At 36.4% G+C, this 27725-nt stretch overlaps 1 protein-coding gene across 3 annotated transcripts in view; it reads right to left on the bottom strand.

Annotated features, from left to right (window-relative positions):
- Positions 1-27725, bottom strand: part of ABCC9 (ATP binding cassette subfamily C member 9) — a 144030-nt gene that overhangs the window by 97606 nt on the left and 18699 nt on the right. For all 3 annotated transcript variants that reach the window (XM_061204518.1, XM_061204516.1, XM_061204515.1), the window contains exons 7-16: positions 26090-26256; positions 24499-24741; positions 22430-22624; positions 20269-20421; positions 19597-19752; positions 18287-18421; positions 15866-16028; positions 11654-11694; positions 10582-10724; positions 2810-2918 (exon numbers count right to left, since the gene is read on the bottom strand). In XM_061204518.1, coding sequence (XP_061060501.1) covers positions 2810-2918; positions 10582-10724; positions 11654-11694; positions 15866-16028; positions 18287-18421; positions 19597-19752; positions 20269-20421; positions 22430-22624; positions 24499-24741; positions 26090-26256 — 1505 coding nt within the window. The remainder of the gene's footprint in view (positions 1-2809; positions 2919-10581; positions 10725-11653; positions 11695-15865; positions 16029-18286; positions 18422-19596; positions 19753-20268; positions 20422-22429; positions 22625-24498; positions 24742-26089; positions 26257-27725) is intronic.

Genomic DNA, 27725 nt, shown 5'->3' with positions numbered 1-27725 from the left:
TGCGCCCAGAGTTCCAAAAGGAATGACTTCATGTTCTTCACAAAACTAAGGAGAGGGTGGGAGGAGGAGACGTGTTGACAGAGATTTGAGTCGGAGTCTCACAGATGTAATTTGAAGAAACTCTGGCTCTAGACTGTCACTAATTCTCCGTGGAGATTCTGCAGCCAAAACCACTTAACTCTAAGCTTTTACAGAATACATAGCATCTTAAGCGCTCTCAAGTAGGAGTTTCCATTAGTGTTCTTTTCAAACACACAGCTTTTTTCTCTTCATTTTTAAAAGTTTGTCATTTGTGGTTTGGCCCATCAGCAGTGATGAATGGCCCCGAAAGACATCAGAAGTCCAGTCTGGTTTCAATAACTCTGAAGATACTGGAGGCAACTGAAGGGGAGTCTTTTTTCCTTCCAACCTTTGCTCAGTTCAATATTTCTTCTATCCCTCATCTCATACAAACCACTCTTCAGATTTCCCTCACTCCACTCCCTCAAACTTGACCTCCTCTGTTCCCTTTCCTGAGGCCATCTTCCTCTGCTCATCCCTACATCTCTGAAAGACGATCTAATAAGTTCTTTGGGAATCTCCTATCATCTAAAGTGAGACAAGGCAGGTTCTAATCAAATGCTTGACTTTCCTGCTGCCTCAAAGTGTACACAGTCTATGATGTGTTCCTGTCTTGGTGTCCGTGTCCACACAAGAGCACACAAGCATTTTCAGGCTTTGTTACTGCAGCGTCTACAAGCATGGGTGGTGGTTCCTACTCAGACAAAATCACACCTGCTCAACAAAATAACTCAACAGAGAGTAAAAAAATAACTCCAGAAAAGCAGAAGAAATCAGCAAGTCTAAAGACAGCCAAGTGCTTGTCTTAACTATTTTTAGCATGATGTGAATAAAAATTTAATATAGACTGACTTCCTGGTGAAGGTTTTCCAAGCCTCAGTCAATTCCTGTCAGGAGACTGCACATGCATTTTTGTTTGGTTACATAAATGGTAAATACATTAACATTTTTCTCTAATAGTAAATGAATAACTAATTATTAACTTATTTTAGAAGAACTTCTTTCTACTTTACTGTTATGAAATAGACATATTAATTTTAAAGACTTTCTTCAGAATTTTTCAGACATGGCTTTCAAGAAAGTGGTTTAATCCAGTCCCATTAAATATCATCTAATGGCCAGTGGCTCTTAAATTTACATCTCCAAGGGGGACTTCTCTTCTTAGATGTCAATAAATATCTCAAAATTATCATGTGCAAAATATACCTCTTGATTCCACCTCAACAGCAACCTACTCATTTCTCAGCTTCCCTATTTCAGTTATTGGCTCCACCGTCTACCCAGTAGTCAAGCCAATAACCTAGGATTCATCCTTGAGCCTTCTTTCTCCCTCATTCCCTCCATTCAACCTATCAGCCAGTGTTTATCAGCTCAGCCTAAAAAGTGTGCGCTGAACTTGATAGCTTCTTCTCAAGGTCCAGTGCAACTGCAACAAAAACAAATTCTAACCATCATCATTTCTTGTCTATGTTATTATAATGACCTCTTTACTGATCTATCTGTTCTACTCTTGTCCCCCATGACAACTCTTCACCCAGCAGCCAGAGTGATCCTTTAAAAATATACACAAAATTATATGAGTCCCTTCTTTAAAACCCTCCAGTGGTTTCCTATTGCATGCCAATAAAATCCAAACTCTTTCCCTGGTTTACAGGACTCTCAATCCTTGTTCTTACCTCGTCTTATCCTCCCTTCTTTACTAGGCTTCAGCCATAGTGCCCCTCTGTCCCTTGAACACACCAAATTAATTCTCACCTCAGGGTCTTTGCATCTGCTAGTTCTCTGCCTGAAATGATCTGGCCCCTTTTCTAGGTCTTTGCAGAAGAGGTACCTACTCTTCATTCAGGTCTCAGCTCAAATGCCAGCTCTTCACAGGGGCCTCCTGGGAAATGACCACCCTGCTTGGAGGACCCCAGTCACTCTCTAATATCTTCTTTTATTTTCTTCCCACAGGGAATTGATCTCACTTGTTTACTTGTTTATCATCTGACTCCTGCCTCAAGAAAGCAAACTCTGTGACAAGAAAGATCTTGCCTGCCTTGTTCAGAGCTACATCGCTAGGTCTTGGCACAAAGCACAGGATAGCTGATAAGTCTGGAAATACAGGCAAATATATAATACACATTATAGTCCAGGTAAAACATGACAAAATAATATTGACTGTGTTTCCAGGCTTCATGTAGATATGAGTAAATATTTGTGCAATGGATGAATAAACTGGTTCAGGAGGTACAAGACTCAGGTTCTAATTCTGGCTCTCCCACTAAAATCTTGTGACTCTATTCAAACTATACAACATGCAAATAAATATATGCATCTAGAAAACAAAATAGGTAATGTAGTGTAATATATTAAATGAGTCAAAAGACACAATGTATCAAAAAAGCACTTTTTAAACTAAAAAGTATAACATAGTTAAAGGTATTATAAGAATATGGTACAAGAGTTGTAAGCTTATTTTGTATGATTTTTATATAAATCTTGGGGTAGACAACCTCTCTATTTCCTTTTGAATTGAACATGAGGTGTTCCTCTTGGGATAATCCTTTGATGACTTATAAAGACAAGCCTTATACATTTCTTTATTGATTTTAGACTTGTAAGGTTTTTTGCAGAAGCAGGTGGCAATTTTTTCTTCATATAGGTTAAAAGTAAAGCATACGATTTCTTCTAATTGCACCCATTTTCAATCATCCATCCTCAGGACTGTCCCTTATTCACAGCTCCCGTAACAAAGAAAACCACTTACGGCTCCAGTGTGTTTCTTACAGGATTCAAATGGAAGAGAACCTTCCCCAGTCAGCCAGCTGTCCTCACCAATCTCATCACTCAAGAGAAACTCATTCAGCTTTTGAACACTGCAAAAGGCAAACACGCAAGCACACAATAAGGGATAAAAATAAAACCACCACCAATGAAGTTCTACCTAAATAAACAAACTTTTCCCCCACTGTTACCATGGTAAGCAAGCCAGCTCTGAGAGTCATTTCTCAGGACCAACTGGGAATTCAGCTAGGATGCTGGGGGCTAACAGGCTCCCAGGACCTGGGGCTTTCAGCGCTTAAAATGGAAAAATCTCAGAAAAACCAGAACCAACTGGTCACCCTAAATTCAACCAACTCTCCTTTGCACTTTTTTTTTTTTTTTGCAATTGTATTTCTTGTCAAAGACAATAGAATTGGAGAGGGACTTGAAACAAGGTGGTTAAAAAAAAATAACACCAACAAAGGAAGTATCATTATTCTCATGTTACAAATGAAGGGAAATAAGGTACAGGGCAGTTAAGTAAAAGCATACAGCATATAACACACAGATCATGGGTCCCTGCCCACTATGCTATTTTGCTTAAGGACTACTGTATATATTGGACATATTTTCACAATCTGGCAAGGAGAGGGCCCTCTAGAATATTACTATGCAAAACGTTGGCCAAGATCAGTGGCATCAACATCACCTGGGAGCTTACTCGAAACTTAGACTCTCAGGCCCCACCCAAGACCTCCTGAGTCAAAATCTACATTTTAAGAAGATCCAGAGATGCTTCATAAGCACGGTACAGTTGGAGAAGCCCTGTTCTAGAAGAGTAATTTACAAACATTCTTTACTGTGGTCTCCAGAGGCTGGACACAAGACCCCTTGGCCCCCTTACCCTACCCATTCTAATTTTCTCAAACCAGTGTCATAGGATCAAGAGTAAAATGAATCGAAGAAAACAAGAACACAATTTGAAAACATCCTCCCATAAATAAAATGATTCACTACAGAGAAGTCTGTGAAGTTGAAAAGACAAGAAATGCTCCTTCTAGCACGCTAAGATGCTAACAGTGGGCAAACTGGCCTGGCACCTGAGGCATCACTTACAGGGGAAAGATTGCCGTTGGTAGGAAACTAGAAAATACACATTTGAAACAAAAGATTTTTTATTTTTCATTTCAGCTTGTAGTCAAGTTAAGTGCCTCCAGAGAAGTCTGCAGAGTTTGTTTTTGTGACAGACTAATAAAATGAAGAAAAGTAAATTCAATTCAGTCTGTTGTCCATGAACTTTAAGCTCTTTAGCCTTGCATGTCATAGAAACCGCTTCCTTTCTTTGGAAACATAAAGGTAGATAAAATCTACTAGGGCAGTCTATTAACTTCTAAATTTCATTTACAGGAAACTAAAAGAAATAATTTTTTCATTCTTTTTTTTATTGAAGTATAGTTGACTTACAATATCATGTTAGTTTCAGGTGTACAGCACAGCGATCCAGATATATATATCTACAGATATATATATATCTACATATATACATTCCTTTACAGATTCTTTTCCCTTATAGGTTATTAAAAAATATTGAGTATAGTTCCCTGTGCTATACAGTAGGTCCTTGTTGGTTATCTATTTTATATATAGTAGTGTGTATATCTTAATCCATAAAAGTAATTTTTTAATTGAAGTATAGTTGATACAATATTATATAAGTTACAGGTGTACAATATAGTGAGTCACAGTTTTTAAATGTTATACCCCATTTATATTAATAGTTATAAAACACTGGCTATATTCCCTATGTTGTACAATACATCTTTGTAGCTTATTTTATACATAATAATTTGTACCTCTTAATGCCCTACCCCCTATGTTGCCCCTTCCCCCTTCCCTCTGGTAACTACTAAAACGAACCACTAGTTCTCTATATCTATGAGTCTGTTTCTTTTTTGTTATATTCATGAGTTTGTTGTATTTTTTAGATTCCACTAAAAAAAATAATTGTTTAAGGAAAGCTTTGGCTGAATGATACTCCATTTTATGTGTATGCTGCATTTTGTTTATTCATCAATTGAGGGACATTTGGGTTGTTTCACTTTTTGGCTATTGTGAATAATGCTGCTATGAAGATGAATGTACAAATATCTATTCAAGTCCCTGCTTTCAATTCTTTTGGGTATACACCCAAAAGTAGAATTGCTGAATCATATGGTAATTCTATGTTTAATTTTTTGAGCATCTGCCATACTTTTTTTCATGGTTCTGGAATTCCTGACTTACTTAAATATATTCAAGTTATGACAACATGGCTGAACCTTGAAAACATTATGCTAAATAAGATAAGCCAGGCACACAAAAAACAAAAATTGCATAATTCCACTTATATGAGGTAGATAGATAGTCAAATTCATACAGACAGAAAGTCAATGGTGGTCACCAGGGTCTGGGAGGAGAGGTAGGTACAAGGGGAGTTATCATTTAGTGAGTATAGAATTTAATTTGAGAAATTGAAAAAGTTCTGGAGATGGATTGTGGTGACATTTGCACAACAATGTGAATGTACTTAATGCCGCTCAACTGTACACTTAAAATGATTTAAATGATAAATTTTATGTTATGTATATTTTACTGCAATTTTAAAAAGAATTTCAGAACCAAAAAAAGAAAGAAGAGCTTTGGGTTTTGTACTCTCTTTGAGTCTTTGACAGCAAAGCCTGATCACATAGATTTGAAAGACGGTGTTAGAAATGCCTTAGAAATGGCATTTTATTCATCTTAAATGGCAGTATCCTTTCTTCACTTTTACAGACTTTAATTGTCATTCTGTTCCAATGTTTAGAAGAGATTGGATTTTAAGGAGCACAGCTTTGTCAATCAAAGGAATACTTTTAGACAACCTCACACTGTGTCTCTGCACACAAAGGAAAGTATGGGGCCAGGCTCGTGTGCCTTTGTAACTCTAAGTCCAGCAGCTCCTGGTACACATTACTCAATGAATGTTTGCTGAATCAATCAAAGAAGGAATAAACCAATGATTCAGACATTTAAGTAAGGTCAGTTGATTCAATTCTCCATTTCACTTTCTAGCACACACAAATCTTACTGAAGCTTTTATGAAATTAATGAGACCCATTCTTGCTGAATATCAGGAAGCAATGGTCCCTGGGCATGACTGGAGCATGGGGAGAACTTCTTTCCTCTTCATAAGATCCCACTTTGGAACTCCAATTACAATAAACATCGGAGGACCCAATACTAGCACTTTTCTGAATCTCCCCCTCCATTTCCCCTCCCCATCCCCATTATTCCAGGCTCTCTGGCCTAGGGTCCCTTGCACTATTTTGTTTGTTTTATTACTGTCTATCTCTCCCACTAGACTCTGAACTCTTAAAAAGTGAAAATTTTCATCTTCAGAATCTAGCCCAGTGCCAAAAATATAACGTAGCAATTCCTCAAGAAATGTCTGGTGAATGAATAGGTAATACAAAAAACATTTCCTGTTCATATGAGGGCCTTTCAGAACTCACAGAGGCAAAACAACTATGGAAAATGCATGAATCCTGACCAAGGGTGAAGTAATTTCCACCATGCTGCCAGGGTTATATTTTTAAAATGCAAATATGCTCATACAACAGTCCTCTCCTTAAAATAACAAATGGCCACCCTGCAGCTTTCAGCATCCTTGGCATCATCTACAGGCTGATTGGGATTTTACTCTCCAGCTTCATCTCCCAGTGCTTTCCTCATCAGGACCTTTCTCCAACTACATGCAATTACCTTTAGCCCCCAGAAGGTACCAAGATCTCTCACCTCTCTGCTCACCCCTTCCCCCTGCATACATTGCTCCCTCACACAGAATGTGTTTTCCCTTTTTATTCAACTGGCCAAGTCCTACCTATTCTTTAAGATACCATGAAGGAGCTATCACCGCCTTTAAACCTTTACTGACCGGACTGTCTCCCTTCTCCCTTGATAAGCTTCAATGAGCCTCATATATGGCCCATGGTATTCTGTGTAGTGCTCTATCACAGCATAACATGCGTGTTGTAATTCCCTTCCCTTCCCAGTCTCTCCAGCTAGACTGTGGACTCCTGTGGATTTCACTCCATCTTTCATCTTTGCCATCCCCAGTGCCTAGCAAGGTACCTGAACTGCTTAATAAATGAATGTGGATCCACAGAAAGATATATCTCTGAAGCACGAAACGGAGTTCAATAAAATGGTGTTAAATTAGTAAAACGGAGATTTGTTAAATATCTAAAATATGTAGGCAATGTGCTGGGCATTTTTCATGTATTATCTCATTTAATTCTCCCAACCACCAGAAGCAGGAACCATTATGATGCTCATCTGATAAGTGAGGAAGCTGAGCCATAGAGGCACCAAATAATATGCTTGTGGTTGAACAGTGAGTATTCCATGGCTGTGCAGGTATTGAAAGCAGGTAAACTTGATACCAAACAACTCCCTATCCTGCCTCCATCACCTTTTAGTTTAGTGTTTTACTAATTTCTCATTTGTTTAGGTAATTCATCAAAGTATTTAAGGTTTTGTTACCAATGATATTTTTTTCACTTTTCAAGTTTGGGTGTTTATATACAGCTTGAGTACCTTGGACAGGTGCTATATTTTGGGGGAATAACTGATTTTGTTGCTGGCAGTTATGTGTTTTCTTGTGGAAACCATGAAATTTTTGTAAATGTGGACCAGGTCAACCTGTGAGCATGGTCTATGATAAATATAGTAACAATTTATTTGATTGAAGGTAATCACAGTAGACTAGCCAAGCGTACTTTCCTTTGGGAGGTAAATGAGAGAAAGGACACAAGAGTTATCTTCCACCAAAGCAACGGATTAGTTTTACACACTTTTTTCCTTGGTAAATAACATCTCTGGATATAGATACTGCATTGTACATCAAGTACCAGAAACCTAAACTCAAATTATTTATAAAGGATACAATATAGCAACTTAACCTTTTCCTCCAGAAAAGCAAAACACATAAACTATTTTCTTACAAATAAAGCAAAGAGGACAAGTACAGCAGGCATCATGAAAAAAATCACTAATTCAAGTATTTTAATATTTTAGAAACTAGTGACTTTGCTACTTCTCTTCATTTCTTCCCTCCGTTTTGCAAATGTAGACTGGAACACATCACCATAAAAGGTCCAGAAAACTCAAATGATGTGGGGTGCTGGGGTTACTAGGAGATAACCTGAATCTTAACTGCCTCTTTCTTCCATTTTATTATGCATACATAAGGTCCCACCCGGTGAGCACCGCAAAGACAACTTTGTCTAACAAGCTAAACATTTTTAAAAGAAAGCATAGAATTTTCTCGAAGCAACGAATTTTACATGGCATGGAATTTTCCTCCAGCAGAGAAGTTTACACATCTCTTACAGGCACGCGTAACACAAGTTACGGAGTATGCTGCACCCCATTCTAACCCACCAAATTTCTGCATGCATCTCAGAGTGTAGCAAAGAACTTATGACTTCCACAGTCCTGAAAAGGAGGTTTCAAAATCAGCTAACCAAAGTCTCCGATTATAAACAGGCTGCTCAACTCGCTGTGGGCCAACTGGCATTAAAGCCTGGTCACGGGTTCCCAGGCAGAGAAGGAAATGCCAAGCCCAGTTCACACTGGGAAAGAAGCTCATCTGGGTTCCGAGAACCAGCACACAGTGGGAAAAAAGGACTGGCCTCCTCTGTTGACTGGTCATCTCCCTAGGACCCACAAATCAACCACTGAAATTCATTTTAGAGAAGCAAGTTTTTATAAGCTGATTCTATTTGGCCTATGGCTTGGGAAATCTGGAGCTGAGCCCTGAAAACAGACTGGTCTTTATCAAACTGGCAAATGCCTTTTCCTTGGAACGTACAGAAGAGAGAGTGCTATGCAGAAATATACAGGGATTATGATCCACCCTCAGCTTTACTAGGATTTACTACAGCAGGATTGTATACTATGGACTTGGGGAAACCCACACTCCTAGATTTATTAATTTTTTTTCACAACAACTCTTAAAGTCCTTTCGGTGCTTGGTAACCTCCTGATTTCAGAGGACTGATCTATTATTAGTTATCAACTGCTTTCTGTTTGACTTGTAGCACAAAGTCAAATTCAATTAAAAAGGCAACCGTGAGAGGGACAGCTATTAAGTGGAGAAAATGAAAATAAGAACCAAAATAGCAGACTCTGGCCATTTATCAGTTTTATTGTTTGAAGTCGCTTCCCTTCCAGAGCACTGCCTAATTTGGAAGTGGTGCTACAGAAATCAGTCAGTGATCCGTACAAGTGTCTCAGAAGTCAGAGCAATAAGAAAATGAGGGCAGATGAGGTCAGAGGGCCTGAGCTTTAAACTCTTAACAGCTCCAGAATCTGTTACTAACAGCATATCTTACAGAATAGGATTGAAATCTTGTTACGGTATTAGTGTAAACAATCAGAACTTGGTTTATAGTAAGATAAGGTATATGAATTTTAATGATATTTGGTATTAAGCCTTTGTTAAGCCAATATAAACTATTGCCTAAAACTAGAGGTTCTGGTATCTTGAATATTAAAAAATAGTTTGCTTAACAATACATAGACATTGGGAAAGTATTTCATTTTAAAGGACCTTACAGTAGATGCTCTACATTGCTGTTAATGACAACACTATGTTTAGTATATTTAAGGCCTCAATTTTCCTTCTGTATTGAAACATCTTGGCATTTCTTTCAAAGGCCAGATATAAATATAATGACTGTTTATGAAACATGCTGAGGTTTTATAAGGTTTATAAGACCTTACAGCAAAAAGCAAAATACTACTTTAAGACTACCTTGTTTATAATATAGACTGAAACATAGCTATGGCACTATGGCACATACAGGGTAGTATAATATAGTTTGGTAACATACTTATTATATAATACAAGTAAAAATGGTGGGGAAATGGTCATTATCAGACCACAACTATTTTTATGGGAAATTGTGAGTCTGAGATAAAGTCTACACTGCTTAGAAACCTATAGAAGTCTACTTAAAATTAACAAAACACCGCGCTCAGTTTTGCAAAGTTTTTCCATTTTCAGAGACTGTGAGCCTGGATTTTTTTTGCCAAATTAAACTAAAATTAAAACAGAAAATATGTATTGATATGAACATTCTCCATCACTGCTGGTAAAAACATAAACTGGCCCAGCTTTGCTGGAAAACATTATGGCCATATTCATTAAAAAAAACTTAAAAATCTGTACACATTTTAACCTACGTCTCCTTCAATGGAAAACAACATGGCCATACTCATCAAGGGCATTAAGAAGATGCATACTATTAGAACAAGTATCACCACTTCTAGAAATCTGACTTTAGAAAATAATCAGAGAAAAGTTTAAAGATGAAAAGATGCTTCTCTCAAATGTAATTTACATTATTTATGTTACATGGGTGAAAATAGAAACATTCTAAATGTCTAAGAAAGAGGTAACCATTAAATAAATTAGAATACTTCCAAACAATGGAATATCATGTAGCCAATAAACGTCATGCATTATGGTCTTAATGAGGGGAAAAATAACCCCCCAAAGTTCAAAATTTTTATTTTAGAATAATTATTTTTATATGAAATAGATAAAAAACTGAAAGGTAGCATACCAAAATTTTAACAAGTTATCTCTGGGCAGTGATTTGGATGTTCTTTTTATACTTTTTCTAACTTACTACCATGAGCAGATAGTATTTCTATAACCAAGCAAAGAGCTCCAGACATTCCAGCACATACCTGATGATGGCTTTGACGGCAAATCTGACCACCGTGGAGAGCAGGAAGAGAGGGGTGACCAGGATGTGGAAGAGAGACAGTGAAGCAAAGGCTTCTGCAGGTTTGAGATTGTTCCCGCTGGCATACGCATGGGTCACAAACGTCTGTGCAAAGAAAGGATTTTAGAGAAAGCTGGAGAAAGGTTCACAAATACTTGCATTCAATTTTACAAGCCTAACAAATTTTACTATGCCAATATGTCCATTGCAACTCTGAAAAATATAATACAATTACTTCATCCAAATCCCTCCCTAAGAAAAATAACACTTGCTATTGGTAGAGTACTTAATGGTTTACATTCATTCTAGCAGTAAACTTGTGAAAGGGGCAAAACAGATTCTATTGACAGATTAGAAAATTAACTTCTGTCAAATTACTGAGATGGGGGAATAACCATGAGAGAATCCAGAGTTTTTCACACCTACTCAGGCTCTTTCCAACCAATACTAAATTTTCTGAGAGAAGAAAGGAAACATTCCATTGTTTTAGGGTCCCTATTGTGGATCTTTCCTAAAATCACCAACAATAGTATCCAAGGCAGACTTATTTACAAATATTTCTAAGTATAATACTAGTTCCTGGGTTTGTCCTTTTTGTTTGAAATATAATGTAATCATTTAACATTTTCCAGTTGTTGATCTAGCACTATCTTGTAAGAATGTCCAGGAACCAGGTCATGGAGATTAGGACAGTAAGTTCTCAACCTCTGTTAATTTTGCTCCCCAGGACACATTTGGCAGTGTCTGGGGATATTTTTGATGGTACTAATGGCATCGAATAAGTAGAAGCCAGGGATGCTGCTAGACATCCTAATGCAGAGGACAGGTTCTCACAACAAAGAATTAATTATCGGACCCAAAAAGGTCCACAGCGCCACGGTTGAGAAACCCCAGATTAGAACTATCACAATGGAGACAGCAAAGAGAAAACTGAAGGTGAGGTAATATAGGTTACCACCCACCCATTCTTGTTCCTAAGTCATTTCTGAACACTGACTTAAGTCCATTTCTTAAGGTAAGAAAAAGTGTCTTACAGCAAGAACAGCTGCTATGGGAATTGCCGCGTTCATGAAGACTGTGGAAAGAAACCAAATACATTAGTTTCAGTGAACTGTGAGACATTTCAGTAACTTTAATTAATCATCGATTATTACTCTAACTTTCCTTGAAGACAGGAAGGACCAAGTACATTAAGTAACATTTTTGTCTTGAGTCCACAAACATTTCCCAGTTGGTATTTCCTGGTTCACAGTTGTGAACTCCCATAGGTGAGGCTTAACCAGAAAATGTGAAAAATTATTTTTTTTATGACATGTTACAAAGAGCAAAATTTAGATAAAGTTATTAGAATTTAACACATATGCATTCTTCAGAGTATTCACGGTCTGTATTTTGTTTGGTCCACTAAACTGACTTAAAAATATAAAAATTGGGATATTACACAGATAAAAAGAATTTGACATCACGTGAAAAATCTCCTTCCAGCAGTGATATTAATTTTCACTTATAGACCTTTTGTTTAATAAAATAGCTCCATATCCTGGGCCCTCTGCTTGTTTAAATATCTCTCCAGGAATATATTGCACTATCATTTGATAAGCATAATATGCAGAACTGAAATAAGAAAAACTCATATTTAGGCTGAAGTACTAGCATTTGGAAGTAATAGGAAAAATAAAAAGCCAAGTTGATGATTTGTAGTTATTTTGTCATAAACCATAGAGTTTTAGGAACGGAGGACCAAAAAGTAACTGCATTGTTGGTAACAGGGCCAGGCAATGGCAGAGCAAGAACTATAATCTAGTTTTCTTGACACTCAGAAGACAGTGCATCTAAAAACTATCACCAGCTCTCATGATCCGCTCTCATGAACTGTCCTTACCACCGTGTACAGACTCAGCCTGTGCTTCTGAAGGTCCAGAGGTGGCTTAGCTATCAAATCCGAATTCGTGTACGGTAGCAGCAATCCAAACACGGCTCTGAGACTCATAACAGTACAGATGAAGAATCATGTTTCTGTCTTCATCTTTCTCTGGCTATTATGACCTTTTTTTTCTAAGTGTATTTCATTCTTTTCCTCCACATCATTATTTATAACTCATTCTAAACATCTTTAAATAAGTAATCTCCTCTTGACGAGGAAGAGTGACAGCAGCTGCTATTTTACTAAAAACTATTTATTTGGCACTCTGCACCCAGTGCAGGTTATCGGGGACCCTTCCTACCTCATCATAAAGATGAGGATGGGATGCACGAGGTCACACAGCTGGGCTCCTCAGACCGTACTCACCACCACTTCACTCTGCCACTACTCAACAACTCACAATTACTGAGGTATGACGGGAGTGCCTTCTCCTATTTAATGATTACAACTACCCTGCGCAATAATGAGGAAACCACTTAGGAAAGATGAGTCACAGGCAAGAGTCCAAACTAGGAGATGACAGAGCTTGGATAAAACCCAGACCTTTCTGGTCAAAAGCTTCATGCTCTTCCCACTTCTCCGCATAAAACTCTATCAAAGTGAAGAGAGAAAAAATAAAATCGTGTCTTTGTCTTTGGCCAAAAAATGAAATCCATAAACAGCACATGACCATTTGGCAGTGGAGATTAGGAAATGATTTAACAGAATCTCTTTTGCCCCCAGATATGATCTCCAGTGGCAAGAACACTGATTCATAGAGATGGACCTTCAGTTTTATTAGTATTTATCCTGTTTAACTTTGCTTTTCAATATTTTCGGATACCACAGATTAAGTGCTTTTATGTTTCAGGTGCTTTTCTATACACATTACATACATTATCTTATTTTAATTCCCCCAGGTATGCTGAATACAGCCCAACTTCCTGATGAGGAAACCAAGACGCCACCAAATGCTGACCAAGGATGTATAGCAGACAAGTTGCTGAGGCAGGATTTCATTCCAGGTCAGCCTGCACTCTAAGACCCAACGGTAACCACCATGTTATACAGTTGACATTTTTCTTTCTTTCTTTCTTTTTTTTTTTTTTTTGGTCTAAATTTATGGTACTCTGCAAATACTATTTACAAAATATTTTTAACAGTTACAGAACAGTGCCACGTCCACTGCCTCATTTGACTCTCACAATATACCTGTGAGAAAGGTATTATTCTCATTACACCAATTTTTAGAAGAGGAAACTGAGGGAGGTTACTGAACACTAGCCCACTTGCCAGGTGCGTTACACAAAACAATGAGTAGGAAGCCCTTGATGTAGTGCCTGGAATAGAGTCAATCAACAAGTCAATCAACATTTGCAGCATTCCTTAATCTATTCTAATCTTTACTACAATCCTACATGGTAGAGATTGTTATTTTCCACTGTTACACATGAAAAAATTGAGGCTTGGAGGATAGAAGTAGTAATTTGGTCAAAGCCATACTGCTATGAAGTGGCAGAATTCAGATTTAGAGCCAGGTCCATTCAACTCAGATAATGGAAGCTCTTCACCACCACCAACACCATACATAACCAAATCGGAAAACTTGGAAGTGGTGTAAGTGGAACATAACACCACTGATATAAGAATTCCTGCTGCTTATAATCATAAAAACATGATTATGCATTTTCATCGTCATGATTTCTTGTTTTTCTCTTCAGTATGGCCTCCTCTGTCCTCTTCTCTTTTGTCTCTGACTTTCAAAAACCAACCCAAATGTTACATAACTGGGTTAAGGTGAGTTAACAACCCACCTCTGCCATTTAGTAGCTGGATGATTTGGGGGAAATTCAAGTTACTTAAGCTCTCTCCACTTTAATCTTTTAATTTGCAAAATGAAGGTAATAACAGAATCAAAATCTTTGGGGAATTCCCTGACGGTCCAGTGGTTAGGACTCTGCACTTTCATTGCTGGGGCCTGAGTTCGATCCTGGTCCTGGTCAGGGAACTAAGATCCTGCAAGCCATGTGGCATGGCCAAAAAAAAAAAAGAAAAAAAAAAGAATCAAAATCATTGGGCTGTTGTGAGGATTAAATAGGATGACATATGTAAAGCTACTTATGGCAATAATTGGCTGAGTATCTCAATATATTTTTGTTATTATTATTATTATCATCATTATTTCTGGCTGTATCCATCCTCGCCATGAGAACTTCAGTCCACTGCAGAGAGAAATATATTGTAGGAGCCAGCAGCTTAGAGTACTATCATATAAGCAAGTGGATATCGATCATTCCATCTTCTAGCGTTTTGACACCATATTAGCAGTGGTGCAGAGCTGGAAGATAAATCTCCTCCCCATTTCATTTCTAATGTATCCAGCATTAGGGCTAGAATAAATGAGCTATATAAACCAAATATTTTCCTTAAATCCGTTTCACAAAAGTAGTGTTTATAATCTCTAAGGACTCAAGTAGTTTAGAATTCAAAGGAAACAATCTATAAACCTCCAAAACTTTAAGTTGTTGAAGGTCTGGGGAACAATAGAAATGAGCAAAACTGACACACAAACTAAATCAAATATTAGTGAGAGCAGTTTGGCTAAGTTCAGAAGAATTGTACTAACACGAACTCATTATTCTTGAGAGTACTCAGTGTCACTCTTTGAGAAAAAAAACAATAATATTTTTGTAGCAATTGCTTTTTAAAAATTAGAGTTGTGGAGAAAATGCTTTGTATTTAAAAAGTCTTGAAAGTGTATTGGAAAAGAGGGTTTTATGTGAATGCAGTTTGGCTTCTTTCATCTGGAAATGCTGACACTGTTTTCTCCTCAATTTTCAAAACTGGCATTTCACATGCAATCTTCGAGGAAATATAATAACATAAGCTCCCAGAGAGACAGGGAAGACAACCTCACATAATTTTTAAGGACGTTTGGGGACAAGAAGATCAATAGTATTACAGTCAAATCAATTTAAATAAACAAATTTTTACTGAAAACCCATGATGCATCCCAACTGTAACTGATAAGAGGGTTTCAATTATCAGTACTACTAATCATCACCATCCCCATTTTACAGATGAAGAAACCAAGGATTTCGGATGTCAAGTAACATGGCAAAGACACACATTTGTAAAGAACTGAATTCAGGTCTACTTGACTCTAAGCTTGTCTAACTCTGCTCTTTAAATTTAAATAACCTCGCGTGGCTAGCGGCTATTGGACCACACAAATGGAGAAAATAAATGGGCTTCCTCTGATGCCTAGAATGTCTCAATGATCACAAGTTAAAGTGAACAGACCACATGTTTTTTGGTGGTCCTCAGAGCAACAGCAACTTACTGGAGAGTGATGTATAAAGAGCAAAGGTTTTGAGACTGGATAGTTCTTTCATTCTTGTTTCTTCCACACTCTTGCAAAAGATGTGCTCCCAGGCGTACAACTTTAGAAGTTTGATGCCTTTCAGTATTTCGTTTGTTTTCTTCAGTCTCTCAGTGGAATAATCCTATAAAAGAAAGGAATAAAAAAACAATGCAAGCTGCATCCAAGTGAATCAGAGAGGCAAGACCACGTACTAGATAGGGATTGAGGAGAGCGTGATTTCTGCCCGGCTCTGAGTCTAATGATGGCTGTGAGATTCCCGGGAGAAGCAGTGAAACTCTCTGTACTGCTGCCTCCAGTGTGAAAATGAAGAGTTGAATGAGACGGCCTCAAATTTCTTTCCACCTAAAAAACTGTTTATGCCTCTGTTGCTTTGGTTTAAACAAAAGCAGTTTCTTAAGTTTCACATGATTTCCTTGAATAATGTCTGCAGACAACACACACAGACATGTAGGGAAATGATAAAGAGGCTTCCAATGGCTCCTTCTAATATCTAAATCATTTCTTTCTCCCCTCAGAACTATCACTCATACTTAGGAAAAGAGAAACAATGAATATAAGAAAAGTCAGTTTGCTTCTGATTTGGGAATGTGAGGGTACAGTATTGTGTGTGTTCACATTGAGTCTTCATAAGACACTTATTGAAACCAAGCCTATTATTTTTAACTTCAAGAACTCTCCACCTCCTTCTTCATAAGCTCTTGTGTAAGGCCTAAATTAGATGTACTGATTGCCAACCACTTGGATTAACTGTAAAGAGATGTGTAGCAGATCCAAAAGCCTCTCTTTAGTCAACTGTTTCGGTTTCCTCCAAATATTACATTAGAATTACTAGGAAAGTACAATATCACCTGTGAACTCTCAAAAGGATCTGCAGAGTGGCAAAAGGCAGATAGGAGGAAGCAAAAGCAGCAAATGATCTGATTTTTTTTGAAGTATAGTTGATTTACAATGTTGTGTTAATTACTGCTGTACAGAAAAGTGATTCAGTTATACATATATTATACACATTCTTTTTTTATATTCTTTTCCATTACGGTTTCTCATAGGATATTGAATATAGCTCCCTGCGCTATACAGTAGGACCTTGTTGTTTATCCATTCTATGTATAAATGCTACATCTGCTAACCCCAAACTCCCACTCCATCCCTCCCCCAACCTCTCCCCCTTGGCAACCATCAGTCTGTTCTCTATGTCCCTGATTCTGTTTCATAGATAGGTTCATTTGTGTCATCTTTTAGATTCCACATATAAGTGATATCATATGATATCTGTCTTTCTCTTTCTGACTTACTTCACTTAGTATGATAATCTCTAGTTGCATCCATGTTGCTGCAAATGGCATTAGAAAATGATCTGATTTTATTCACCTTTTTGTCTCTTGAGGGTCTTAAGTGCCTATCAATGACTGCTTTGGTGAGTGAACAAATCGGTATGAATGGCTAAATGAAAGTCAGATGTTGGTTTGTCATGTCCCCTCTTTGTGTCCCTCTTCCACACCTTTCTGTATTCGTGTCCTGGAGTAAAGAGGGTAGATGGCTCAGACAGAAATAATGAGTAACCTCATCAGAAGCAGCAGAAAAACAAGTGATAAAAACCACTTGTGTGACATGGGACTTGCTTGTCACGGTGGAAACACCGACTTGGGAAACAGTCCACCAGTGGCAGCATCCTTACATTTCACGCCTGATTTACAGACAGCCTTGCTCGTATTTAATCAAACTTTATTTCTAAACATGCTGTCAACAATTTTATTATTTGCAAATATTTCTTTAAAAGAAGCCAATTCTTGCTCAAATAAAATGATTTCATGGCAAATTGAAGCCAGAAAGGGTCAATAATCAAGCTTTTTCTTGCTTGCCAAGTTGACCACGAACAAACTCAGGCAGAGCAGCTGCCACTGAAACATTTCAGTGTAACTCCATAGCTCATCACATGGTCTGATTCAACCCTAGGGACATTTAATTTCAGAAGCACCAAATCTGACCCTTTATTTGTTCCTCCATCCATTTCTCCCACGTCAGTAATTGACATCCAATGTACGTGTAATCAAAAGTACCCATAAGTGGGTTCTCTAGTACCCGTAAGTATAGGTAAGTGATCTACAAGAAGATCCAAAGCCTCAGCACATCATGACTCGTGAAAACATCAGGCATTGGGATTCTTGTGTTTAGAGTCTAAGATCATTCCGTCTTAGATGTCAAATCCACTTTTAAAAATTGTTGAGCAACCCAGAAATTTCCCATTTGCTGCCTAAGAACTGAAATGAAATATAATGATTTCCAAATAATCCCGAGTGGTATGTATTAATTTCCTATATTTTAAAAATAAAACCGCACGACTAGATTTTCCTAATAAAGTTTCCAAAAGATGTTACTTACAAGAGTGCTCTTCTGAGCCTCTGCCAACTTTGTAGCAATGAAGTACTGAATTGGCGCAAGGAGCACAATGACAGCAGCACCAACCAACGCGCTGGACCCAAGCAAATTGTAGAGCAGAATCACGCCCATTATGATCTAGCAAGGAAAACACAAGGCAAGGGGAAAAAGAATAGGGGTGTGGGGACCACTGCATGAAAGGAAGGATTTTTTTAGTGAAATGACAGTGTTTCTTAATTATTATATTAAGTGTATTTGGAAGTCAACTCAACTGTGACAGTTGAGTTTTACTATGATTTCTTTGGCGAAGGCTAAATAGCTGGAATTTATTTTTAGTGTCATGATGTGTACAACTGGTGCCGAACCAATTTACTGCATGAAGTTGCAGAGTGGTCCCAAGGATGCTTTCAACCTGAAACAGGCTTCAAATTTTTAAAAGAACACAAAATTTTTCTTGAAAATGTTGTCACCCGCCATGAATTTAACATCCCATATTCTCTTGGAATTGTATTAGCTTATCAAGGCAAGGGGGATAGAAAGTAAGAACCAGCATCATAATGTAAGAGAACAAGAGAGTTGTTTGTGGACTAAATGATCTGAGCTTGTCAGCTCCTCAATGACCCCAGAAGTCACTTAATGACAAAAAGGGTAGGTCTAACTAAAACCGTGGAGAAGCTAATGTTGGTGCCCCATCTTACCTTACTTCCCTTTTTAAATTTATTTCCCAAACCGAAGACTGAACCACTTAGGCCTAGCCTCTCCGGTTTGTCACTTTCTTCTTGTTTTTTTAAAACTCAGATTTTAACCCTGCTATCTTCTCTTGCTGTTTTTTTTTTTTAATTTCCCAAAAGCTCAGTTTATCATAGCTCAAGATGTCAACTAATGATTGTATCCATACAGTTAAAGCCTTTAACCCATGCCTATATGCCAATGATAACAGCTTATTAGTGACCTTCTGGAGGCAACGGCACACGTTTAGTGACTAATCAATTAGGCTCTTTGGGAATTCCAATCAAAATGAAAATTTCCTTCAGGTCACCTCTGATGCAGTCATTCAGAGGCAGCCTGGAATTTTTGATGCACTTTAAATTACACCATGTAGGCAGCTACCTAGTTGATCTGTGTATAAACACATTGTGATAAAATAAAACAAAGCATATTCTAAATCTTTACTTTGTGCCAAGCACTGTGAATGATATACACATGGATTTGGATTTCCATTACAAATGAAAAAACAAACAATAAATTTTAAAACTGATATCTTCTTGTTCTTATTTCCTCTGCAAATAAGAATCTTACTTATATTGATCTACCTGAACAGGCATAGCCCATAGATTGGGACACAGGAACAAGAACCACATGAGTTGATTGGTTTCAATGGCAACCAAGTTATTGATCTGACCCAGGGTCATCTCACCCATGGATAAATTAGATGTAGAAAGCCGCAGGATTTTATTGTATATCATGGCCTGAAAAGAAAAAAAAAAAAAAGAAATGTACTTGAAGCTCTAAACTTAATAATCAACATTATGCTTATTTATTTTCATTGAAAAAAATAACTTTTTAAAAATTTTTGAAAAAAAGGAGAAAAACCCTATAATGCTATCTTCTTAAGTCAACCATTATTTTCATTTCAGTATTGTTACTTTCAGTCCTCAACTGAATAGAAACTTATTTTTTCTGGTGATATAATCTAAACATATATTCAAATTTAAACATAATCTCTGGAAAAAATAGTAACAGAAATAAATAAATGCAAGATTTCAAAATATTTTAATATATTATTATAAGTATTATTTTTAATTCAGTGGGTTTATTAATTAGCTCTGTGGTTCTTTTTTATTAAGTAGATCCTAGAAGTGTTGATGTCATAATATCACAGTGAAAATGGAAGGAAAAAACTAAACTGAAGCCTCTACCATTCCTATCACTGGATGGTATGTGGCATTTTCAAGAGGCCAAGATCATTCAAAGCTTGTACGTACCAGCAGGGCTCCACGGAGATTAATGCCAGTCTCTATGGTTACATAGTAGGAAGCCTGCAAAAATGTCCTTTGCAGAATAAGAGCCAAGAACAGAAGAACTGCTAGAACATAGGCATTTTCAAGAAATTCCTTTGATGAGAGGGTTTCTGAAGTCTTATCCCAAAAGAAAAAACGATATAAATTAAAACTGTTCATATACTGGTATACAGTTTGCATGTATTAAACAATACATGGTTGTTAAATATAAAAACTCAATATCTTTATAGTACAGCAATGGAATGAGCCACAGCAAGGCAATTTTGGTTTTTCCTCATAATATCCACAGATACAAATACAAACCAGTTCAATGTAAAAAATCCCAAATTGATCATTAAGATGGCTGGAAATGCCTGAAGGCATTTGTAGGAAAAAAGGTACATTTAAAATTTTTAAGTTGAATACATTTTCTACAAAGATATAGTCTACCTTAGTTAACTGGAAAATAGTAAACCAAGATAGAAGTTAGTTTAGACTGTAATTTAGAAGTAGAAGCTACAAAGCTGATAGTCAGTCAGCAAGACCAATGGGACAAAAATAAAATTTCCAAGACCAATGAAACAAAAATACAATTTCCATAGCCTTATTAATTTAAAATAATTCTACAGAGTTGACTTTTTCTGATCATCATCTATCTGAATTCATATAATGAAATAAATTATAAATTATAAAATACATAATTTGGCTATTTATTTCACCCACATGACACTTTCAGTGACAAAACACAACTTATGAAAAACTGTTTTAGTCAGATTATGACTGAAGTCATCATAAGAATATACAGATTGATTGCTTTTTGTTTGTAACTAGCATATGGTAACTTGTTTGTTAGAAGTAAGGGAAAAGCAACACTCAAATCAACACATCATGTCAGTTTGGGCACTCTTCAGTTTTTATGGTTTAGATCCGTTAAATTCTACTTCTGGTCCCTTCCTCTCCTTTCCTGGGGATACATACAAATGTGTAAGTGTCTTCCTTCTCAGAAAAATACGTGGTTAATACGTGTAAGGGAGAGGGATGATGGAATTCTATGTGGAATTCCGATATCTGTATGTAAATCAGGCTACTAGGGACAAAACATCACAAACGTGTATTCAGTCGTAAAATATCTGGTTCACCTCTATTACAATTGAGCACTAATATATGCAAGGAACTGGGCTAAGCATTGTGTGCACAAATGGGAACTGTTCCTAGTTGCTCTGTTTAAAAGAGCTCACAACCTAGAAAGGTAAGTATATCCAAATAACCTGCTTCATTATAAATAGCATTCATGGTAAGTGCCAATGCAAAGTGAACAACGTGTTAGAAGGGTACCAAGGAGAGTCAAATTCCAACGAGGACAAGCAGAAAAAGTTTCACCGAAGACGCAGCATTTACTGCAGGCTTTGAAAATGTGTACAATTTTAATAGGTAAAGAAAAGAGGACAGGAAATTAGATTTAGAGAATAGAAAAGGAAAACTGATTCATCTGGACTAGAGTTTCTATATGTGAAACTAGGGAAATCAACTCTTATTTTAGAAAGAAACTAGGTAGGAAGTTCATGATGCAGACTTTCTTAAGAACAGGAAATATAAGATATAAATTTATAACAGCAAATAATTTATACTATATAGTCCCCAACAGTAACATATATCTAATAAAAGTATAATGTGACTTGCCCTGATCATTGTGAAACAGGGTGATGGCTTTTACTATATAGGAAAAGATAAAAGTACATACTAAAAATCACATTGCCAATATCATTGGTCATAGGCCTCTAAAAAAGTGACTCAGCCACCCTCATGTACTCATGCATGAAAATTCTTTACAGAATTGCTATAAAGATCTAATAAAATAATCAATATGAAATTTCTGAGCATCGTTTCCGGCACACAGTAAACGCTTATTAAATGTTTATAGCCTCTGAATCTGAGAAATAATTTTGTTGGCCACATCCATTCATTGAATACATACACTCATGTTTTTCTCTACAAGGAAAACTATTGTTTTCTTTCTTTTAAAAAGCATTCAATTCTCTGTAAATAAGCCTGTTTGAACTGCTCATAAAACTGCATTTTAAAAAAGTAGCAATTATAAAGAAATTTGCCAAAAATATGTTTCCTCTCAAAAGCACCACAAACTTACTCCTGTTGTGTTATTTGTCCCATTCTGGGTTTCATTCACACGTTGAACTATTCCAGAAATACAGAGAGGTCCAGCAAAACCCAGTAAGTCAGCAAGATAACGAAATGTGCTACTAAGTAGAATTGGTCTCCCAAAAGCTGTGTACATCGCTAGCCATATAGATGGAGTCCGATTTGGATGATCGGCCACTTTTTTCTGAAAGAAAATAAGAAAACTTGATGAACCAAAATAATAGAGCGGCAATTAATCTTAGGAACTATGGAAATCTCTTCCAATATTTCTGATATTTTAAAAGATTAAAAATAAATGTTACTGAATCCCTTTCAATACAGTACATATAGTCTGGTATCCTTGCATCCTTTGTAAACAATAACTACTGAATGTGTTTTAATGAAATAGAGAGAATGAAGAGTAACCAGACCAGTTTTTCAAACATTTTGTATCATTTTTAGTTGTCAAAAGATGACCCCAAATTCTTAAGACCAAACTAACTTTAATTCCCTTTGATTTAGAAAATGAATAAATCTGTCATGAATATTACCAAATAACACTGTATGGAAAAGAAAATAGTAAAATACAAAGGTCCAGGTTATTGACAGTCTAGTTAAGATTTCTGAAATCACCAGATTACAAGAGATTCACCTATCAAGTTACAAGCTAAACAAAAGAGATCATCCAACTTCAAATAGTTTCTTCTCCAGGTATTTCCCATCTCCATAAATGGGGGTCAATAATTTTTTAAAAGTTACGTTAGACTTGTGTTTCCTAGTTATTCCTTAAAGAAATGCAGAATGAAGAATGGCATATTTGCTTAAGCCAACTCATGGCTTCACACTTCTACAATCATGTGTTGAAAAGATTTTAAGACCTGAACAATCCTAATTACATCTTCGAGAGGAAGTAGACAGAGTTTCTTCATTGTGGCAAAGAAGTTAACTCAATGCATTACAGTTCAATCGTGTTTCATATTCAACTCCCTGTGAGATGAATAATTCAGTTATTTTTTAAAGTTTATTGATAAAAGACATTAACACACCGAGTTCAAGTGACTCTGTATTATAAACAGCACTCAGAAAATTTAAGCTATGCTTAGGCTATAGCATTCATCTTTACTTTAGAAAAGAAGTTTTTAAAATATTATGCAATACTTTTCCCAGAGGTGAAACCAGAGAGATGACTCAGGTTCGTTTGTAGTAACCATTTCCTGCAATATTAATTTCATAACACACATTTTTGACACAAAACAGAGGTCATTTTCATCATTTACCATAAATGCTTTGTTGATCTTGATTTAGAACAGCCAAAAACTCTTTAATTGATCCATCATACCCAATTCCCTTCCAATGTTGGTGTAAATACTCCTATTTTTAATTACAATAATATCTGTAGGTGATAGCAATATAAAATACATCTACCACGGTGGCTATCACACAGAACTACTCAGAATGATAACAAGACAAATTGAAACTATCCAAAGATTCTGATATTTAAAATTTTAAAAGCAATTATAAATACCCAAAGAAAGTACAAGAAGAAACCAATTTTGCCAGACATATAGGATGATACATGGAGTAGGTAGATGATGCCCCTTTATTTAATTTAGTTCCCCAATTTTGAAATACAGAATCCACATTTTAATTAATAATTAATTTAAGGGTTTTAGTTTCTCAAAAGTTATTCATGGATATTTTCCCTTTAAATAACAAAATTATTGACAAGCTACTTGAAAAAAGACAATAAAAATTCCATGAATTATTAATATAGGGTGACAAGGATTAGACATATACAATTACTGAACTTAATTCTTACTTTCCATTTGGTCCTAGAGAAAAGACAGTCTTCTCTCTGTCCCTCCTCATGTAGTGACTGGGCAACTAACACACCATATTTCATAGGCTCTTCTGGTATATTCTCAGCAGCCCAGTTAACATGACTCAAAACTACTGGGAAAGACAGATCGAGAAAATCTGCTCTTCCTTAACTGTAGGTATTATTTAAGCTTAGCGCCTTTATATATTAATAGGCCCATTCTCTACAGTCACGGACATGAAAAACAGATACTCACTTACCTTTTGTTCTTCATACGCATCTTTCAAACAAACATAATTTGTTACCGCCCTCATTGCTATTGGTAATTTTCCAATCGCCTTCAGATCAATAGGCTTTTTATGAGCAGATATGATGAGCGTGTTCATCCACCAGTAGGTCGCTTTTGACAGTAAATTCACAAACGGCTGAAGAAATCTCACACCCAGATCCTGGAGGTCTTCAGGAGGCTTCACTTTCTGAGGATTCATGAAGAACACATATCTCTGTGGCAAGAAAAATTCCACAGGATAACAACCTAATTCTTTTTCCACATATTACAAATAAAATTTTGGGTTTCCCTGGTGGCGCAGTGGTTGAGAATCTGCCTGACAATGCAGGGGACACAGGTTCGAGCCCTGGTCTGGGAAGATCCCACATGCCGCGGAGCAACTGGGCCCGTGAGCCACAATTACTGAGCCTGCGCGTCTGGAGCCTGTGCGCTGCAACAAGAGAGGCCGCGATGGTGAGAGGCCCGCGCACCGCGATGAAGAGTGGCCCCCACTTGCCACAGCTAGAGAAAGCCCTTGCACAGAAACGAAGACCCAACACAGCCATAAATAAATAAATAAATAAATAATAAAATTTTAACCTTTTCTACATTTTCATTTCATGAGGCCAAAATTTATATTTTCATACTTCTTTCCATCCCTTTCTGAAATATTCTTTTGAGGAAAAAAAAATTCCCTTTCGTTGTGACTAGATTCTAATTAAATTCCAGAATTTCACACTTAATACACTGGGGCCAATGCTAAAAATCAATTACCCCTTTAAAAGAGAGTTATCACTAAAAATCAATCTTTCGTGATATCCTTTCACGATATTTCATGATACTTAGTGGTAGATTCAACCAAATGAATATTTTTACATCATGCAGATTGCTTAAATGTGTTATCAACACCACTGTTGAGTCACTCTCTGTTAATTTGTGGTCTGGCTGATGTTCGCTGTTTCCACTATCCATTGCAACATGTATCATGTCATTCACAGCAAACTCAGAGTGCTGTGATGGAAAATGAACATTGAAAAATCAGTCACTAGTATGTCACACTATATAACGGGCAGCGTTATGTGGCGGGAAGTACAATAGGTTTGTAATCACAGACCAGGTATGAGACTTGACCATGTTACTTTGGCTATAAAGCTAGCGTTATGTCTACAGAAGTTTCTTCATCAATGAAATGAGCAAACTGGATTAGGTTATCTTCTTTTCCATTCAAAATTTCTGCGAATACACTAGTTTGATTAAGCCAGGTTTGCTTTGGACCAATCATGGATGATGGAACTACCTGATGAAAACAGTTTCATCGATAATATAGACTAAGCATAATGTCTGGCACATCATAGGCACTCGATCAATATTTATGAATGAATACAGTAAATAGATTCCAGGGTCATATTGAGATTTCGGGAACATTAATGGTCTGAAACTTAGTAATTAGTTCAATTTTATATTTATACACGTAGATGATATTCCACTGTTTATCCTCTTAAATACTGATTCTTAACTGACAATGATCTTTAATATTTGGGTCTTGAACTCCAGTAACTATACAAAAATCACTAGATACCTACTCTGACGCGAATGACATTGATCTCCACGGCCATCAGGAGTCCATTCAAAATGACCATTATGCCTGTGATGCAGAAACGCAGGTCTGATACTCCCCAACCAGACTGCCAGTATTTGACCAACTTTATGGTTTTCGTGATAAAGGCCATTACCCAATACAGGAATAAGGCTGGAAAAATAAAAAGTAAAAAGAAAAGATACAATCTTTCACTGCTATTTTTTAAAGCTTCACTGAAATTTCAATATAAATACAATGTTGACAAAGACAATTTAAGATATTCTATTTCCAGATAATTTTATTTGTTAAGAAAACAACAGATATGCTTTAGTGCACTTTTGGAGTTTTGAGTTGCAAGTATGATAATGACTTTAAAATATTAGTGCTTCCACCCTGATTATGTGGGATAGATGTGCAGATATAAGGAGACATGTAAATAAGGACAGACTATACTCTACAGAACTTAACGTGTAATTAATTCTATAGACTTTAAAGTTGATTTTATCTTTTGGTCTTGTTTTTTAAGAAGCCCTGATTATATGAAGAGTTAACAAACTGTTATCTGCGTAACCTATCCATTAGTAAGTATGTTGCAATTTCCAGGGGTGTTATCCTGGAATTATTATGGAATCTATGTAGCAATGTAATAGGGTTTCTGCTTTACTGATCAGAATTCAGATAGTAAGTGATTCTTCTCACTCAAATGGTTTAAAACACCACAGGCATCCACAGTACACAGAGAAGAACACTGATCCTACAGAGCAAATGAGACCACAAGTAGGTCAGAAAAGTAGGGATCTATATCATCTCATAACCACAGCCAGCATTTTGCAGAAATATGAGATGAAAGCACAAACTTTCCTAGAAATCTGTTGTCAAGGATCCAGTATACTTTGAACTTTGAATAAAGCTCAGTACAAATGAATATGAGATGAGGAAGAAGAAATCTAAAATACACATAAGACAATCCCGCTTGGACAACACTTATCAAAACCAGAAAGTTTAAGGGTGATCACAACTTCCTTAGAGAAAAATAACTGAACATTGGCATAGAAACTTATATCTTTTTTTTTAGCTTAAAATACAGGGATTGTCAGAATGGATTTAGAACAAATAAGCGGACCAAATTATGTGCTATCTAAAGAGATTCACCTTTAATATAAAGAAAGAGTAGATTGAAAATAAGTGGGTGGAAAAAGCTATACAATGAAAACAAGAAGCATTAGAAACTCGGAGTGGTTATATTAGTATCAGATAAAATAGACTTCAAGACAGAGTATTATCAGAAAAGTTTTAAACTTTTAATAATGATAAATGTGTCATTTTTCATAAAGACAATAAAAAGTACACATATGCCTAATGAAGATTTAGAAAGTCTGAACATTATCAACCACCTTGAACTACTTTATATGTATAAGATTGATTTTAATATTATAAAAATACACCACCTCTTCAAAATCTATATTATTGTTAAATTCACATGGTACTAGTACACACTATATACTCAGAAAACAAGAAGCAATAAATTGAAAATAATGGAAATCATATAAAGAATGTTCTCTGATCACGATGAAGTTAAATTAAAAATCAAGAACAATAAGCATATTGACTTTTTTATTGCTGTTTAGCAAATTATGATA

Source organism: Eubalaena glacialis, chromosome 11 (assembly GCF_028564815.1).
Source record: "Eubalaena glacialis isolate mEubGla1 chromosome 11, mEubGla1.1.hap2.+ XY, whole genome shotgun sequence".
NCBI classification, from domain to species: Eukaryota; Metazoa; Chordata; class Mammalia; order Artiodactyla; family Balaenidae; genus Eubalaena; species Eubalaena glacialis.
The sequence above is the reverse complement of the archived record's forward strand: the minus strand, read 5'-3'. Positions and strand labels throughout refer to the sequence as shown.